Source organism: Cyprinodon variegatus, unplaced genomic scaffold (genome assembly GCF_000732505.1).
Source record: "Cyprinodon variegatus isolate N-32 unplaced genomic scaffold, C_variegatus-1.0 Scaffold144, whole genome shotgun sequence".
Taxonomy (NCBI): Eukaryota; Metazoa; Chordata; class Actinopteri; order Cyprinodontiformes; family Cyprinodontidae; genus Cyprinodon; species Cyprinodon variegatus.
In genome coordinates this window covers 774,560-792,889 of record NW_015150597.1, presented here as the reverse complement: position 1 = coordinate 792,889, position 18,330 = coordinate 774,560, and the positions used below count along the sequence as shown (strand labels likewise).

Sequence of the window (18,330 nt, the reverse complement as noted above, 5' to 3'; positions counted from 1 at the left end):
TATATATATGTTAGATAAAAAAGTTTTTTCTTTTTATCCTTACCTTACCTTATTGTAAAATACATATTTAAACTTGAATTTGGTTACCTTCAAACTTGGTGACCTGATTTTTGACCTGTTTTCTTAATTTAAGATGAAAAACTAAAACAGTTTAGGATGATTTATCAAATATCTATTGTACTTATATTATATTAAGAGATTTTGAAGAGTTAATTATGATCAAAATTTAGAAATATGGAAAATAGCTAAGCATTTTAAAATTAAATGCACCTAAATTATAAAGACAAAAGCCCTCTTTTTAAGTCTCCTGGAGTCGTGCAGACATATTTTTTTTATAATTCATGTGGGGAGCCGAATCTTAATAGCAGGCTTAAAACTAAAATCATTATTAAAGACAAACAATAAGACAATCAAATCTATTATGTTTAATATTAAACTGCTTTTTTAAAATAAGCTTTAAATCACATGTATGCATCATCAATTTAAACCATTCAATACCAGACAGAAACTGCCAATTCAACCTGCTTACAACAGCTACAAGGCAGGCTTAAATGTAGTCAACCAACGGAGAGAGGCAGACAGATAATCAGTTACTCTGAGCCTGATCATCACTGTATTACCTGCATACTTCCTCCCTGAATATTTAGAACTGAGGAAGTCAGTTAGATGTACCCCCTATAGGGCAAAATTAGGATTAGGTCCTTCTGATTGCTCTGACTAATTATTGGAGAGAAATGTCTTTAATGGAACAGATGAGTGGAGTAATGTTCACACAGCAGATTAGGTCTCACTAAAATGGCAGCAAAACCCCAAAGTCCTTAATTAAACCCACATATAGTAGAAAAATGTTTATGTTTGTTATACTTTTTCTTCAAGGAGTTAGAGTTCCCTTTAATATCTAAAGTGGCCTTATTTCCAGACTATCTGAAGGTCTTTCATTCCTTTTTTTTTTATCCTCGACTGCAGCCAAATCAGTTTATGTTTCAATATTTAAAGTGCTTTGAACCACAGCACAGACCTAAGTTGAATGAAGCCAAAGCTTTGCACTGTTTTTCTGAGCACGTTTCAACAGCTATCCAGAAGTGTTTGTCAATTCTTTTGGCTCCGTTGGAGCGCAGGACCCAGACAACTGAGAATTTGCACAGGTATTTAGTTTTAATGAGGTGATTTAGAATGATTGAATTGGATACAGATTTCAATATTTTTAGCCAGTTGATTCACCAAATTTTCTTTGCATCTATACCAGTGGTCAAACATTTTGAGCTGTGTGCCAAAATTGCTCCTACCCTCAAGGCCTGTTCTTTCTTAATTTAATATACTTAAAAAAATGGTGAATTATTTTCATCTGACATGTTCAGCACTGAAGGATACATGCAATACTTTGAAGAAACAAAGTTACAAATAAATTATTGTAGATCTTGAAAAAGGTGTCAGACATTGGCCTAACCAAAAGAAAATTGTTGAGTTTCATATCTATTTTTTAGAATGACTCTTATTTAGTTTGTGTAAAAAGTATTTTAATTAAGGGCATGCAAAATAATCGTCATGACGATGCATCGCGATTCTAATTTTTATGATCTACTGCATCGATTCTTGAAGGCAAGAATCGATTATTAAAAAAAAAAATATATGAAGAAATAAAATACATTAATCATTGGCGCACAAGTGGAATACAACTTCCAGTCCAGCAGATTTCGCTGCGGATGTGTTGACGCCCGCTGCCTTGTGTCACAAGCATTTCCAGCCGTGGGATACTGCAACGAGTCATATGAAATAAAACATGGAGGACACTATGAAAATTCGCCCCGCGGCTCCATCACATTTCAAGTCAGATGCTTGGATGCATTTTGGCTTTAAAAACAAAGAAGGTAAAAATGAAATTGATATGACGCACGTAATTTGCAAAAGGGGAAATATACATTTGAATGTTTTAGTGTCATTGGTTTAAAGGACCACTGAGGCCATGTAAACGGCACTGATTATCCTTATTTTGTTATTTTAAGTTTGATGAATCCTAAGATCTTTTTGTCAGTGTGTCCACGCCAGTAATAGTAATATTTCTGTCCAGTATTTGTTTTCATGGCAACACCTCCAAAAGTCGTTTCAGTGAATACAGTTGTGTATGAATTCAGTTGCTTTCAGTTATGTATCAAATGAAGACACTATCCAGATCATACCCAGCCAGTCAGCCACTGGTAAGGGCTGTATCTTTTTCTTACAGTGCTCAGTGAAAATATCGCAATGCATCGCAATATTTCAAGTATCATGATGTATCGTGATAGAATCGCATCGTGGCATGTGAATCGTGATTCGAATCGAATCATGACTTCTTTGCCAATACCCACCCCTAATTTTAATGTTGTTTTATCTCAAATCCGATCTAAACCATCTTTAATTCTGGAAAGAGCAACATAAATCTATTCCACAAGCAATGATAGGTGCAGAACACAAGGCCATTCCCACAACTTTATAACTACACAGAAAAATAAGCAATGCAAAGTTCATTAAGGGCGAAACTGACAGACTAAGAAACATCATGTGCAGCCTCTGACCAGGGGCCACCCCAGACAATGGACCATATTAGCCAAAGGTTAAGCTTCAAAGAAGGTGTTACTTGATTATCCATTTAAACCGTGGCATTTTTGATAGAAATATTTTTAAACAAGTGAAGGAAAAACCATTGAAGAAGTGCATTAACTCCAGAGAATCTATTTTTTTATTTTTATGTTGGCTTACTTTTTCCACTCTAAGGCTCGCAGAAATATTCAGTGTCCTAAATCAATAAATATGCAAAAACTGTAGTATAATTAGAATTAACTGCTGCACATAGAATAGCTCGGTAAAAACTGACCTACACAGAACTGGAATAAATTAGATCCAATGCTATGGTACTCATCAAAAGAAAACTGACTGTTGGACTTAAATATTTTCCCACTGGAGACACAGAGGATTAGCATGACTGCCTTTAAGCTGGATAAGTGTCAAGCAAAGACTTCCAGGAGCGAGCACATACAATCTTTCATTAGGAAAGAACTAAAACTTTAAGACAGAGGTCCTGCATAGACTGAACTAGTCTGCAATCCTCAAATTCCAGATCAAATCCAGTTTACTCCCATTCAAGAAATCGTTTATTAATATGAAAAGAAAATAGGTTGTATTACTTTTATCTTTCAAGTTTCTTGAGAGAGCTGTAGATATTCATAGCTGTGGGCATGAAGGATATCCTGCAGCAGCCTTGCTTAGAGCAGATCTAAAGAAGCTCCTGACTAAAGACATCCACTAAGAGGATAAATCTTGTAAAAGCACAAGTGACTGTTGAAGCTCTCATCAGTATCCTTCCTTCCATCCATCCATCCATCCTTCCATCCATCCATCCATCCATGCCTTCATAAAGCTATTTGTTCTTTTATCCAGCCACCCATCTTTTAAACTTGACTCATCTGTGTAAAAAAAAAAACAAAAGTTCCAGTTTGTGATGTTAAAACCTTTAAATTCATTTAAAGAGACATTATGGGGTTTTCTAATGATACTATCACCTGTTAACTTTGCGCTGCAAGCTGGATTGTTGCAAGATCTATGTTTTCAGTCTCATAACGAACCCATGTTGAAAGACTCACACTTATACGTCCGTCTCATAACAACCAGAGAGTCGGACCAATGAAATGCCACCAGGGTTTTTTTGGGGTGGGGCATGTAAGAATGACAGTAGTCAGAAGGGCCTTGCAGGGACATTACAAAAATGGAGGACTCACCTGTCGACACAGTAATTGGTTTTATTTAAAATAGTGGCAATTTCTCATTTAAAGAAGGAGAAAAGATAAGAACATATCAATCTGTCTAATGCCATGTTAACCACCTGTGGCCAAAAGACAGAACTGCAGGACTCTTCTGCTCGTTTTTGTCATGTCTTAGTTCTGTTGTACTTAACTTTGCTCCTTGTTTTTTTAGTTTTATTGGTTTAATTCCTATTTTGTTGTAGTTTCTTGATTTATGTTCTCAGGTTTTTTTGTGGTTTTCCTTTGTTGCCCTCTTGTGTGTGTTCCTTTCCCCTTGGCTCCCTCGTTGTCTCCTCTCACACCTGCTCCTTGTCAGCTCGTTAGCCCTGCCTTTGTCTCAGTCAGCTACATATACTCTCACTCCTCTTTCACTCTTTGTTGGTTCCTTGTCTTTGCTGTCCTCCCATGCTGTTGTCTACCTACCTCGTCTTTCCCTGGCTCCTCTTGTTTGGTTTCCCCAGATGTCTCCATAGTTCTGGTTTGCTTTTCATCATTAGTTGGATTTTTGGATTCCTGCCTTTGTTTACTGTTTTTTTTCCTTTTTACTCTCCGAGATCTCTTCTGCGTCTCTGTGCCTTTGTTTGGTTCCTCCCGCCTCCAACCCTTGCTTGTTTTTTTTCCTTTTTTTTTTTTTCGTTTCGTTGGGTTTGCCTTTGTTTTTTGGTTTGGGTTTTTTTTTGTTGGTTTTTGGTTTTCCCCAAATTCATCTTGAATATAGCACTTCAATTGTTTGCTAGGTCAGACCCTTTTAACATGGACGCCTTTGACGTCACATCCGCTGAGCAGCATGGGAAGTTTTGACCCAAAGTAAATTCAGCAAAATAGCCTACATGTTTATAGATGCATCTGCTCTGAACTACTGAGGTGCTCATCAAATTATATTTTAGTCTTCAAGGATCAAATAAAAGGGCTATTTTATTTTCAGTAAAAACTTAGATAATGTCTCCTTAAATAGAGCAAAATCTGTTTGATCAGTTCAATACTTTGCCCTCTATTCTGTAATAACTGTTTGGGCCCAATAGAAACAGCTAAGCAGTTACAGAAAGTCAGTATATGATATAAGGTATATATGATGAATCCATCATATATATGCCTTCAACATTAATGACTTAAGCCAAGTGTCTAGAGATAACTGCAAAGGTTGCTGCTCTATACAAGAGAAGTAATTTAGCAGCTGTCAGTCACTTTCAGTGCCAATATTAAAATATCTACAAAGAGCTTCTGAGTGAAGAGGCATCTTTGAGACAAGTGCACCAGTGAGTATGTTTTCTCCTGCTGAGAGTGGCTGCTTGCCTCTGCAGGAGAATAGTTTTTATGTAGAAACACCTGCTCTGAGCTATCTTTCTGCAATAATATCCAGCAACAAGCCTCTGACTACTTGTCTTTTCGCCATCATCCACTGACATCTCCCATTCTGCAGGCAACACTTACCCTATGCCTCTTATCCACCAAAAATGTGCTCTATGATGTGCAAAAGCTCAGCTGTAATGAGAAATAATTAGTCATCTATAGAGGGAAGAGCAGCCTCCGGATGTGTCTATGCTAATGTGCACCTGTTCATAAGTTGGCATACACTTCAGTGCAGAATCCTAAAATCACCGTAGTTTCTTCACATTTTTCTCAGGGTGACTTCCACCTTTATCTGCTCCACAACATCCCAAAATGAAATGACTAACCATGTCTCAACCTACCTACATGCTTCAACCTAAATAAATTGCAGATGTAGGACCCTAAGAGAGCTGTGTAGATCCTGTAGCAGTTTTTTTAAGCAGAGTGACATGCTAAAACAAAACAACAATTGTCAAAGCTTAATTAAAGCATTCTCTTTTGCTAAAGGTGCCATAAATAAGATACAAATTGATCCATCAGTTTAGGTTTTGCAAGCAAACATTATACACCATGGATACATGATAATACTGAAGTCTGAATCACAACTAAAGCAACATTTTCTTAAGGATGCCGGACTCAATTTTAGTATCTTTAAGGTATAGTGGAGGATTTAAGCAAACTTTTGAAGAAAAAAAACACCCTTTCCGCTTTAGAAAAAAGTGCACATGCACAACCCTGTACCTGCTCCCGTGATGGAACCTCTGTTAAACACGTGTGAGAGCATGCACTAGCCTATTTCTCCTCGAGGATGCGGGGACGCAATAAGATGGTTGCTTAAATGGATCTCATCTCACCCATATTTATATATAAAAACGTTTCCCCACAAATAAGACTTCTGGTACATTAAAAATTGTACCAATGTGTGTGTGGATTTGCTGCAGTGGAAATTTGGACGTGTTTGCGGGATAAATAAAGACCTTTGGCCACCGTATAACTACTAACGATGCAAATTACTAAATAAACTTATATTCCCTGGAAAGTTACAATATAGAGCTAGATAACTTTTACCAGCAGCGATGTGAAATTAATTTATCCAAATGGCATGCCAAACTTTACATGTCAAGTACAAACTTCGCAATCAAAGTATTAGTGGGAAGTTCGACCTGTGCTTTCAGTGTATGCCAATGTGTGAAAGGATCTCCCAAAAAATACTCTTCCTGTGGCCTTCTTTCTCTCTTGTGAGGCCTTTCGTTTCTTCTTATACACTTTGTAGACACTTTTTCTCTTACTATACAATACTTACTTAATTTTAAAGAACCGCCGTAAGAAAGGTGACCTTCAATGACTGTCTGAAACCATAGCTCACCACAGATATACACCTGAAAGTGTGCATGCACAGAAAAAAATATCTAACGGGACGAGCACGTAGGATGGCCTTACATAAACATTGACAATTAGGAAGACCACTTATTTTGATGATCCACCCGGAAAAAGAAAATCCTCAACTATACCTTTAAGTTTAAAATCTCACATGAATGGAGACGATAAGAGCCTAAACACAAACTGATGTGTGGTTTTAAGGCCCCACTCCAGATAGGTAGCTATAAAAATCAGTGGTCAAATCTTGAGGCTATGAAATACAAAGCTACTACTTACAGTAGAGCCGGGTTTATTAGGGGAGTGGGTTTGTACTTTGTTGTTTGGCGGGTTGGCAAAGGGAAAGCTCACTTGGTTTAACATTCATGCCAGAACCACAGGTGGCAGAAACAAATAAATTAATCAAAGTAAGGATTGAAGGAAATATTTACCATTATTCCTTCAAAAGAATGTAAGAAACTAAAAAGGTTCTTTAGGAAATAAGCAGCTTAAGTTAATGCTAATAAAAGGTATCTACAAACTACAGAGTCGTGTAGTTCTTAGCTTCCCCACACATAGCTTCTTAATTTCACTTATAGTTTTGGTTTAATACAGTAAAGCAGTATGTTCTCTGCCTGGAAGATCAGGAACACGAACTTGATAGGAATCCAGTAAAAATCCAATTAAAAAGGTCCTCGAGGAAACCTTTCAAACTGCTCATTTAGACCACTTTAAAAGATAATTTACAAATGACTGGTCTAAAACTTTCACATGCAATAATCTACTTCATTCATAACACTCTCCTACAGGGCAACTAGAAGCATTACTTTTTTATTGTAAGAAAAAAATGGAGCAGGAACTCAGTTTATTAACTCAGCTGTAGTAAGAAGAAATAATTGAAGTGGTACCAAAACTAGCAGCAATGACAGACACTTATCCAGATCAAAGTGGATTATTTAAATTCCAATATTCATCTCTAAAGCAAGGTGAACTATATGCCAAAGCTGCAGAAAGATAGATTAAGAAACACTATCTTATGTCAACCGTCACCAGTAAAATCTAATTACAGCCATTTTAATTACAGCCTTGTGAAATGTGTTCTAATAATTTTGAGGGTGAGGATTTATTCTTGGACCAGCAGCTTGGTTTAATGAGTGTTTGCAGATTTTAAGGGAGCACACTGAAAATATATTTTCCACCAAACGGGCAAGCTGTCAACAATCATAACATACAGGGGAGTTACGTTTATTTAAAGTAACCACCCCATCTAACCATTATAATCCTTCTTTATATAAACCCAATGACTTAAAGCTATATCATTATATTACCCACTGATAGATTATCTTCTGTGATTACAGGTTTCAATGCACCCCTAATTGGCATTTATTAACTTCATCTTATTTGTGGTGCAAACTCCTTTATGAGTATGAGTTAGTGCAAATTACAAATTAACATGGATTGAATTTCCAAGCTAACTAATTAGGCTGTATCTGGACAAACTGCACACCGAAGACGTCAGAGCTGGAATTATCCGTGTGTGGATCTTGACTACAGCTATTAATGTAGCCACACTGAAGGAATGAAAAGGCATTTTAATGAGATTTTAATGAGATTTCAGATGTGATTAAGGTATTGTAAAAGAGGTGATGTGAATACTTATAATGGCTCAAATTCAGATATTTATTGAGTTCTTTTTAAAGACATTCCAGCATTATTCCTTTAAAGTAGGAGTGGTGTAAAATAAAAAATAAATACAAAATCTCTGATTCTGATTCAAATTAATTAATTAAATTCCCAATTGCATTATAGATGTTATATTTTGTTTGTTTCTGGTGGAGATTGGGGGCCTAATGGTTAGGGAATAGAGCTTGGAATCCTGAGGTTCTGAGTTCTAGCCCCACTCGCACAGCCTCCACTCTGGGTCCCTGAGCAAGACCCCTAACCCCACACTGCTCCCCAGGCACCAAATGATAGCAGCCCACTGCTCCCCAAGGGGATGGTTTAAATGGAGAGGTAAATATCTCCAATGTGAGATCAATACATTTTAATTATTCTTATAGTTTATTTTCACAAGGTTAAGCTTTCAATTGTAGGCATACAGTCTTATTGTCAGATTTCAGCAGAACTTATGTTGAGGGGGACTGAACCAGTTATTGGCCCCCTCAGGTCTGGAACTTATCTGTAAAAATGCAGTACATTAGATGACAACACATCTGTAATACTAATCACTACAGGAGATACAACTATCCCACAGCCATCCAGTATAATATGAATTTTAATGAAATTTAATATACCTACATTTAGTAGGGGTGTGCATTCTACGATGCATTGCGATGCATCAAAATCCCATTGACTTCGTAAAATCAGAAATGTGCCCAGATATTCGCTTTCCAAGCTTTTGGTGCGTTTTTGATTAGGCCTACCCGTCTATCGCGGTCATCTCCCTCCGCCTCAGCCATCTTGATTGTTGTTGGTATGCCCCCGGAAGTAATTGAAACTTCACAACTTGTCCATTTGAGTCCAGAAAATAAACAGTGACATAATCAATTATGGCACGGTGCCGCATCTATGCTGAATCGTGCATGCCCCGCATTGCAATGCATCGCTGAATCGATTATTGTTGACACCCCTAACATTTAGTGTTTCTGAATTTATTTAGATTGGACTGGAACCTCGATTATCATTTAATTAAAATGAATATTTTTATTCATTTTGAAATTCCATATCACAGCAAAACTTATTGGAATCTTTAAATATTTTGTATATATTCTGATCCAATTTCTGAAATAGAGATTCATTATAAATGTTTAATGGCTTACATCCAAGTGTATAGGGGCTTTGATGTATCCATCCATGGCTGCATATAAATACACATATTCAACTATTTCAGCAGTTTTTATATATAATATATATATATAATATATATATATAATATATATATATATATATATATATATTCCTACACACATGCCTGTATAAAACAATACATTCTGGTTTCTATGAATGAATCAATGAATTAATGAATATATTTATATGCTGGTGGTTTAGCTTTACATATTTTATCTATATTTCTACTACAATACTTGTAGAGGTGTGTCTTCTTTCATGCCCATTTATAAGTCAGTTTTGTAACTCAAAAAGAAGCTACTGTGGGAAATACTGCATAAGTAATAGAAGATTAATCATTGTATCTGAGCGACAGGTTTTTTTTTGGAAAAATAATAAAAATAAAGAATGATAATTCACATTCAGTATAGTTTAATAATGTTTAGACTCTACAAAAGTAGTTTTTTTCACCTAGTGTTAACAATTAAAAATGATAACAGGACAAAAACTGTTGTATTTCATATCAACAGGAAAGAAAAGTAAATCACTTACAGCACAATCCTAATATCCCCATAACTAATTTAATTCTTCACTGGATGCTTATTTGGGAATCCATCTAAATGAATTAAACCTGCTTTTTAATAATTTGAAGGCATAATGAAGGCAAACCGATGAGCTGGTTTGTATCCTGCTAAAAAATATCTAATCTGATGAGGTGTCAACCAGAAGCCTAATATGATTTATAGGTTAATTTTCCAACACAGATCTCAGCAATACAAAGACGAAACACTATTCATCTTTGTTCTGCAACAAAACATAATTTCTTGCAGACTCTCACATTAGGTGTGACAATAAAAGCACTGTGCTTCACTGGATAAGAGCCTAAAAACATAATTCTTCATTCCAGCGGGCCGTGGTGCCTTGCACAAATTAGTCAAAACAATTGAAATCCCCTTTTTTCTTAAACAATACCCCTTTGAGAACAGAGCTGCCTTATAAAGATCTAGTTACTTGGTGAGATTATAAAGCTCAAACACTGAAAGTTGACTTCATGCTAAAATTCAAAGCAAAGCTTAACCCTGTGAAAGATATGTGCATAAGCCAGATCAGAGTAAAGCAAATAATTATCAAAGGCATTGGAGCACTTGAATGCGCTCTATATCCCTGCTGATTGAGCAAATGAAGGTATTATTGTATTATGTACTGTTTAAATTTACAGTTTAAGAGGGAAAACATTCTTGTATTAACACTTCTTTGAGAAAAAAAATATTACCTTTTGTTTCTTTTAGCAACACTATTAAATAAGATTTAGACAGAGATATTACATGCAGTTAAAGGCTTCTGACATTTGTTTAATCACAAAAGTATAGATAAATTGAAACAAATTGAATTAACACCAATCTAATCATTTTTACAGCCAAAGGGTCAAACTAAACGGAATACTATAGGTAATGAAGTATTTGTACTTTGTTCTCTGCTTTTACTCATAGTAGCTTTGCCTCGTCTGTTCCTGTTTGGCTGTGACACCATCCTGGAGAGAAATATTAGTTGTTCTGCTGCCCTCGACACCTTTGTTTATATATGTAGGAGATCAGCCTGTTTTTCCAGTGTAGTCCTGATTTTCGGACTGTGAATAACTGGATGTGCTCTCTTCATCCTCTGACATGGGAGCTGGTTCGGAGCTCGTCTGCCTGGCTGTGGGTTTCCTGGACCGGGCCGCCTTTTAACAGCTGATTTTTGTATCCCTGCTTCTGTCTCCTTGAACCCCAGTCGGCCTCGGCAGATGGCCGCTCACACTGAGCCTGGTTCTGTGGAGGTTTCTTCCTGTTAAAAGGGAATTTTTCCTCTCCACTGTCGCTACAAGCAGGCTTAGTGTGAGGGATTGCATTCAAGTCAATGAGTCCATGCAATAAACAGTTTTTTCTTAGATAGACATATAGCCAAATTGAATCAATTTGACTGTATGATCTGGTGAACTGTAAAGTGCCTTGAGATGACGTGTTGTGAATTGGCACTATATAGAGAAACTGAATTGAAACTGAATTGAATTGTTACTTGACACCTCTGGTTATAACTATATTCTTTTTTCTGCTTCAGGCCTGCCTCTTATAAAAAAAAATAGATAAATATTTACAGACATTGCAGCCATTAGTTTCTGACCCTAAACTGAACCACACAAGCCAGAAAAATAATGCAAAGATCCATATAAAGTCCACTAAATAGCTATAAGTTACAATTATATAGAATTATTTTTTTGTTTTTTGTTTTTTATCTTTTGGGTCCTAGTCCAGGTCTGGACTGACTCTAATAGGGCTTCTGCTGCATGGCTCTAAACAGACCATGCATACCTGTATAAAAACTCTGGAATGGGGTTGGATTTGAACAGTTTTACAAAGAGGAACTGTATATGCATTTCATAAGATGGATTTATAAATAACTAAGTGCCATCAAACAGAAACTCCAGTGTTTCTTTATTAGTACCAATGAATATACAACGTTTTATAGCCCTGTGGGACAGTTACTTTTATCTGTAGTTGTTTTATTGTCACTAAAATAATGGTAATTTAGCTTTCTGTATTTAATTAGACTTGTTTGATATCAATGTGTATTTTGTGATTTGAATAATTAAATATGACTAAAGGGCACATCAAAAAATGTAAGAACCAAATACCTTTTCTCAACACAATAACAGTTTTTTTTTCTGTCTGAGCTAATTAGATATCTAATTAAATCAAAACTATTTAGATCTCAGCTTTAATGTATTATTCTGATATCTCACAAAGTTACTAGAACTTGAATTTTATCTGCACAGTACAGAACCAAGACTTTTCTGGATCATTTTCTTCACTTGGCTCAATTTACTGGATCATGGAGTTATTCAGGGAATATAGGCCAAGTTATTCTGAAATCCTCTCCCTTGAGGCTGTAAAGGGGCATTCCAGCAGCTCAAATGGAGCAACAGTAAAAAGAGGTAGTCCTCGCTTCAGTAGATACAGGTCACAGAGAGCAAAGGCCCTCAGCGCAGCCACCAGCTAGCGTACAGGCTCCAACTGAAGCTATTTGTCTAAAGAACGGTGCTTTTTTAAAATGCAGACTAATTCATTGTTATCCTACTTTTAAAACAGAGTTAAGATGATGACTCAATTTATTATTTATGCTACAATTATTTGTTACATTATTTATTTAATATTGTGAATAAGTAATGCAATGCAATCAGTGATTATAATATTTTGGTCTTTTTGGAGTCATGCAGAGCATATTTGAACATGCATCTTGAAATTCTTCCCCAATAATGGAGTATGAGAGTTCTCTAAATGATTTAAGAACGCAAGCTTTCTTTGGAGTAAGAATATGGTTGTTCATTATTTAAGCATTAGTTTCTTGTTTATGCTGAATGAAGCAGTTGCATCCATGATATACAGTGCCACTTCAACTAATTTAATATATCACCTTTGGCATAGCAGCTGAAGCCAAAATTATATCAACAAGCCAAAAACTAAAGACAAAATCTAAATATCTTTTTTATTCCAAGAACTCTTGGACATTGAGATAGTGATGTTCCACTCTCCATGAACCACAGCTTTGGCCCAGGCAGAAGCACAAACACCTCCAAACTGTACATATGCATGATGGAAGATTTGATTTCCTGAGGCTCCATGAAAAAGGGAAAATGTAGGTATGTGAGCCTGTGCATGACTAGCTTACAGCTATCTTTGAAACACTGCTTTTAGATCTTTTGTGCTTGATCCTTTTTAAGGCTTTCATTACAATTAATGAGTATTTAGAGAGGCTAAAAATGTGGCTAATAGTCGCATCCTCAAGTGCATCCCACGTGTAAAAAGGCCTCTCACTTAAATCATATAATGTTATGAATTAAGTTTAGGGCTCCAACTAAAGCTTAATTTTGAAATATTTCCTCGATTAATAATCGGATAGCAAAAAGTTCCCTACAGAAGATTTAAAAAAAAAAATGAAACCAGGTGAAACTAAAACTTTTCCACTTGATGGAGCATATTGACAGACGAAAAAGGGATTTTTATCTTAAATGTAAAGTGTCTACATATTTTGTTTTTACAATTTTTGTATAATTACTGCTCTAAGTGGGTTGCTCTCTCAGCTATAGGGACATTTTACAGTCTCAATACTCCAGTTAATGATTAATCAATTAATAAATTAGTTGACAATTATCATCTAATCAGGTTTATCCAATTGTTTCAACCCTAACTAAGTTAAATATGCCAATAGCATCTTCACATCAACAGTGAGTCTGAAACTAGAGGTGAAGGTTTAGCGACTCATGACAAATCTATGTTATAAGGACCATAAAATTCCAATCGTTATTGGCTTTTTAACACAGCAGTCTTTCTTTGACATCAATTTTACTTAAAGTTTTTTTTTATATATTGGCAATCTAACTTAATATGAGGTGATACCTTTAAGTTTGAACAGCTCCCCATTGACGGAGTGCACGATGAACATGAACGGAGCCTCGTCACTAGTCGTTACCGAGGCACCAATGAGGGGTAGCGACCCCCTGGGCTTCTGGGCTTTCCCCTGCTCGTTGATGAAGTACTGCAGCTGGCCGAGCTCTGGATCCAACACAAAATACCTGAGGGAACACAGAGACCAGAACAGAAGGCAACTAAGAGATTTATGAAGCAGAAAAATAAGCCAAGAGGGGAATAGAAAATGCACCATTACTGTTATCATTGCCATCATTTTGCTTCTTACATTATTACAGGGAAACTTTTTCAGTTGTGTGAAAGAGAAATAAAAGCAAGAGAAAAGGAGGGGGGAAATGAATAAAAGTAAAATGATGCAAAAAAATATTACCATCATAACCTAAAAGTTTTCTCCTCCCATGCATGATATTCTTAACTTCATGTCATATACACAAACAATTCATTTGACTGACATCCAGCCATTATCCGTGAGCAGGATGCAATCAGACGTGGAGTACTGCAGAATGATCCCCATACTGTGATTAACAAATTAAATAGAGCTCCTCTGTAACTGTATCTCTCCCTTTTTAGTCTCTTACCGGAAGATTCGGAGCCAGTAACATATTTAACCTATAAGACAAGGAGAGGTAGAAGCATTTCACCTCCTGTGATGTGAATGGATTGGATATTATGCCCAATAAACTGGCCTGTCTGAGCTGCCTAACGATCTGCTCTGGTCATTACAGTTGAAAACAGGCTTCAGTCCACAGTGGCCTCCATTCTACATCACCTTTGCCCTGTAATGTCATTTCTAAAATTCATGCATCACTACACAGCCCAATGCTTTCAGGCACAATGCTGCTAATTTTGCAAATTAATGCAAAGAGATGGGGGGTGCATTTTACAGTACAAATACTGTATGTGTTCACCTGTTCACTTCCTCTTATTCTGATTAATCCAGTTAAACTGGATTAATCCAGTTAAACTGGATTAATCACATCAATACTGGATGTACTGTATTAACTTTTTTGGAGTAGTCTGGTTTGTGTGTTTAATGTTTTCCAAGTTGTTAAACTTCAAGACTCTTCATTAGACAAGTGGTATGTAGCTGAGTTTCTACTCACATGGCTTTCATCTAAATCATCTTGTGTCTGAGCATTGGATGGAAAAAGCAAGGCACAACAGTGCAACCTGCCATGCTGTAAAACTTTTAGAGGATTGCTTTCTATCTACTTTTAGAGGTATGCTTTCTATGATCTAATGCCAGAGTTTCCTTAAACACCACAACACCGGGAAAAAAATACTACTATTATGGTCAGAGCAATGGCTACAGAACAGTTTATACTCAGTTTGGTCTTGGTCTTTATCCCCAGTAGTATTGGACTTAGTCTCTCCTTGGTATAAATATTCTAATTTCCATACCTGTGAGCATCTAAAGACTTGCAAACTGATGTTTGTAGACTTTTTCCAGCCTTCCTTTTGCTGAGTAGACAAGACAAACTTGGTAGATAATTCCCCAAAAGATTTGCACCCTCCAGACAAAATCAGTCTCCATAAATATTGACTGAGGAAAAAATACATATGAATATTATTCATAGAAAATTTTGAAAACTACTTCCACAGACATGGGTTGAAGGTGTTAAGACTGCTGCTTTGTAAGAAGGTCAATAGTCTTTCTGCGTGGAGTTTGTATGTTATCCCAGTTAGGTTGCAAGATTTCTCTAAACTACTCTTAGGCACATCTTTCTGTTGCACCAAATTTTTAATTTGTAGGAGAGAGTAAAAATAAAATCCAAATATGATGGGGGGATATGAATAGAAGTGTTTAAAAAACAAACATCACACCCTTTCATTTGTGCCCTTCCATAAATATATTTTTAGCCACAGCTCCCTTATATGTGTGTTTTGCATAAAAGGGAGCGTGCAACACCAAATGCTTGTTTGTTCTGTGTTGCCCTATAAGGGTGTGGAGAATTGTTTTACCTGCCTTAAAATCAATGACTACTGGAGGAAGTCACCAGTTCCCTGGGGACACAAAAGAGATCAACAGGCATACGATGGGTGCCTGAATGACACAGAAGCTAAATCCATCTATACTTATAACCTTACCATTTACTAATGATATGCATACATATTCTTTTTTAGAAAACTTCATGATGCAGCTTTGTTCATATCATTCATATAAATGCAGCAGAGTCGGTTTTATGTCTTGACATCTTTTAGGACTTCATATCCTTGTTTTGTTTTTTTTACAGACAGGAAGCAGTGGATCCTGCATTTGAAAACTGATCTGCACTCACAGCCTTTCCCTCTTCTATCAGCGGAGGCGCTGACTTATGTCGACCAGAGCCAACCGGGGAACAATCTGCCTGCGTCAGTTTACATCCAGCACGCTCTTTTTCTCCCTAGCGTGCTGCATGTATACCACCCTGACAGAACATCAAGTCCTATCACCCTGTTGTTCAGTCAGCAGAATGGAGCCTTTTACCGTTGACCCCTCCAGGCCGTTTTGGCTTTTTTGCAGCTAAAGCTCACTGCAGACTTTTAACATGATGAATGATGCCGGGTAGCAAACCTTGGGCGTGATACTCAGTCTGTCATCTCAGTGCGGCTCATAATACCACACCTGCAAGGCCACAGATTCAGCAGAGCGTTTTTACTCCTGGGGTCAGATGGGAATGGACCATAGTTTAATAACTAAATTCAATAAATCATCACCACATTTTGGAGAGGAGGTTCTCAGCCCTCAAAGTGCAATGCAGTAATTGATATGCTGGCACCATATACAGTCTTCTACCATAAAATAAAGTAGGGTACTCTGAACAGATTTAAGGAAGATCAGGGGGACAGAAATAAGGACAGTTTAAACAGCAAAATTAAAGTTGACTGTAATGTAGAAATTGCAAACAGTAGTTAAATGAAAGGTAGCATTTTGGTGTGTAGGGTGGATAGAGGTTCTACTATATTGCTGATTATGTAGCCAATTCCTGAAGAACTACGGCATGATAACCAACATGACTGAGATGATTTGTTTAGTAACTTAATTATAAAAATCCTCTCCCTCTCACCTGTTTTTAAACGAGTATCTAAAATCATCATGTTCAATTGAGTGCAAAATGAGAGACAGAGTTTTAACTATTCAAAGAAAAGATAAAATTGTCTAGTAGCTCTGAGCATGTTTCTTTAACACTTCTTAAGAAAATGTTTTGAAAGGAAGTCATGAGTTATGACTTCCTTTCCTGATATTATAAGGGGAAAGCCCAAGGTCCTAAAGTCAGTTTTTATAACTTAAAGGACAGATGATACCGGAGTTAAGATGAGGTGCTAACCTGCCACCAAGCAGATTTAGCTTAAAGGTAAAAATATATATAACATTAGCCTTAAAGATTTATTCAAATCACAATTTTTGGTGTTCACAATGAAATGCTTCAGATCAACCTAAATAAATAAATATGAAAAGCAGGACAAATAAGTATGGAATACCCTAACCTGTTACATGAAGAAGTGAAATTAGACATCACTTGTTCTTATTACTAATAAACCTTTAGAACTGAGAAACAACTGAACTGTTTAAATCTAACAATGTGAATAGCATCATAAACCCATTAAATACATTCAGATTGATGTAAACTACAATGAAATTCATAATTTACCAGCGGAGAAAACATGGAGCAGTTGCAGCAGTTATGAACAAAATTCCTTCAGGAGTGCTTAGAAAACAAATGCAGGAGCTGTGGAGAACCACAAAACAATATCTAAAGCACTTCAGGCCTCACTTCCCTCAAGCAAGATGATTGGTCACAATAAGAACAAAATGTATTTCCAGAAAACATCTCAATGATTTCCAAAATGTGTAAAAAAATATATTCTTAGGTAAAGCTAATTGGACAGTAACATTTGGTGCCAAAGCTGCATGTCACAGAAAGATTATTTTCAGCAGTCTAACATGGTGGTGGCAGATTAATGGTCTGGGGTTCTCTTTGGTAAATAAGATTTTGAGCAACTTGTAACAGGAGGAATCCATTAATTTGTTTCCCCTCTTCTTGCTTTTAAAGTTATGTCAAGTACATTAAAGTTATGAAGCAGGACAAAGGTCCAAAGAACCCCATCAAATCCATATCTGAATGGCTGTAAGAACTAACTTAAAAGGTTTGCTTTGCCAGAGTCTGGACTGCTGTGCTATAACATTTAGTATGCCGTTTATCATTGAAACCCTAAAAACAACAAAAGATTCCAGCCAGTTTCCAACTTGAAGAATTCAAGTTGGAAATGTAGATCTCTGTAATAAAGTAATGTCTCTGACTTCTCCAGTTTTACTTGCACCTATATTGTACCAGAAATGCTCTAGTCCTCTCCATTGCCTGCTGTGTCAACTGTCTCATCTCCAATGGATGAAGGAAATTTACCACAACCTATTAATGTTTAACCCAGAGCAACAAAAAACTACTTCCTGGTCCTTCTTTATTAAAAACTGCTTGGAAATATTTTAATTGCAAATAGAACACTCAAATTGCTTCTTTTAATGTATGCTTCTTTTAATGTATGCCTGCCTTTATACAAATGCTGACAATATGTTCAGAGAGTCAAAGCATCTGCTGATA

At 36.4% G+C, this 18,330-nt stretch overlaps 1 protein-coding gene across 1 annotated transcript in view; it reads right to left on the bottom strand.

The window, feature by feature from the left end:
* The window catches only part of osbpl10 (oxysterol binding protein like 10), a 111,063-nt gene that overhangs the window by 79,069 nt on the left and 13,664 nt on the right, over positions 1-18,330 (bottom strand). The window contains exon 2 of the mRNA XM_015376967.1: positions 13,721-13,896. Coding sequence (XP_015232453.1) covers positions 13,721-13,896 — 176 coding nt within the window. The remainder of the gene's footprint in view (positions 1-13,720; positions 13,897-18,330) is intronic.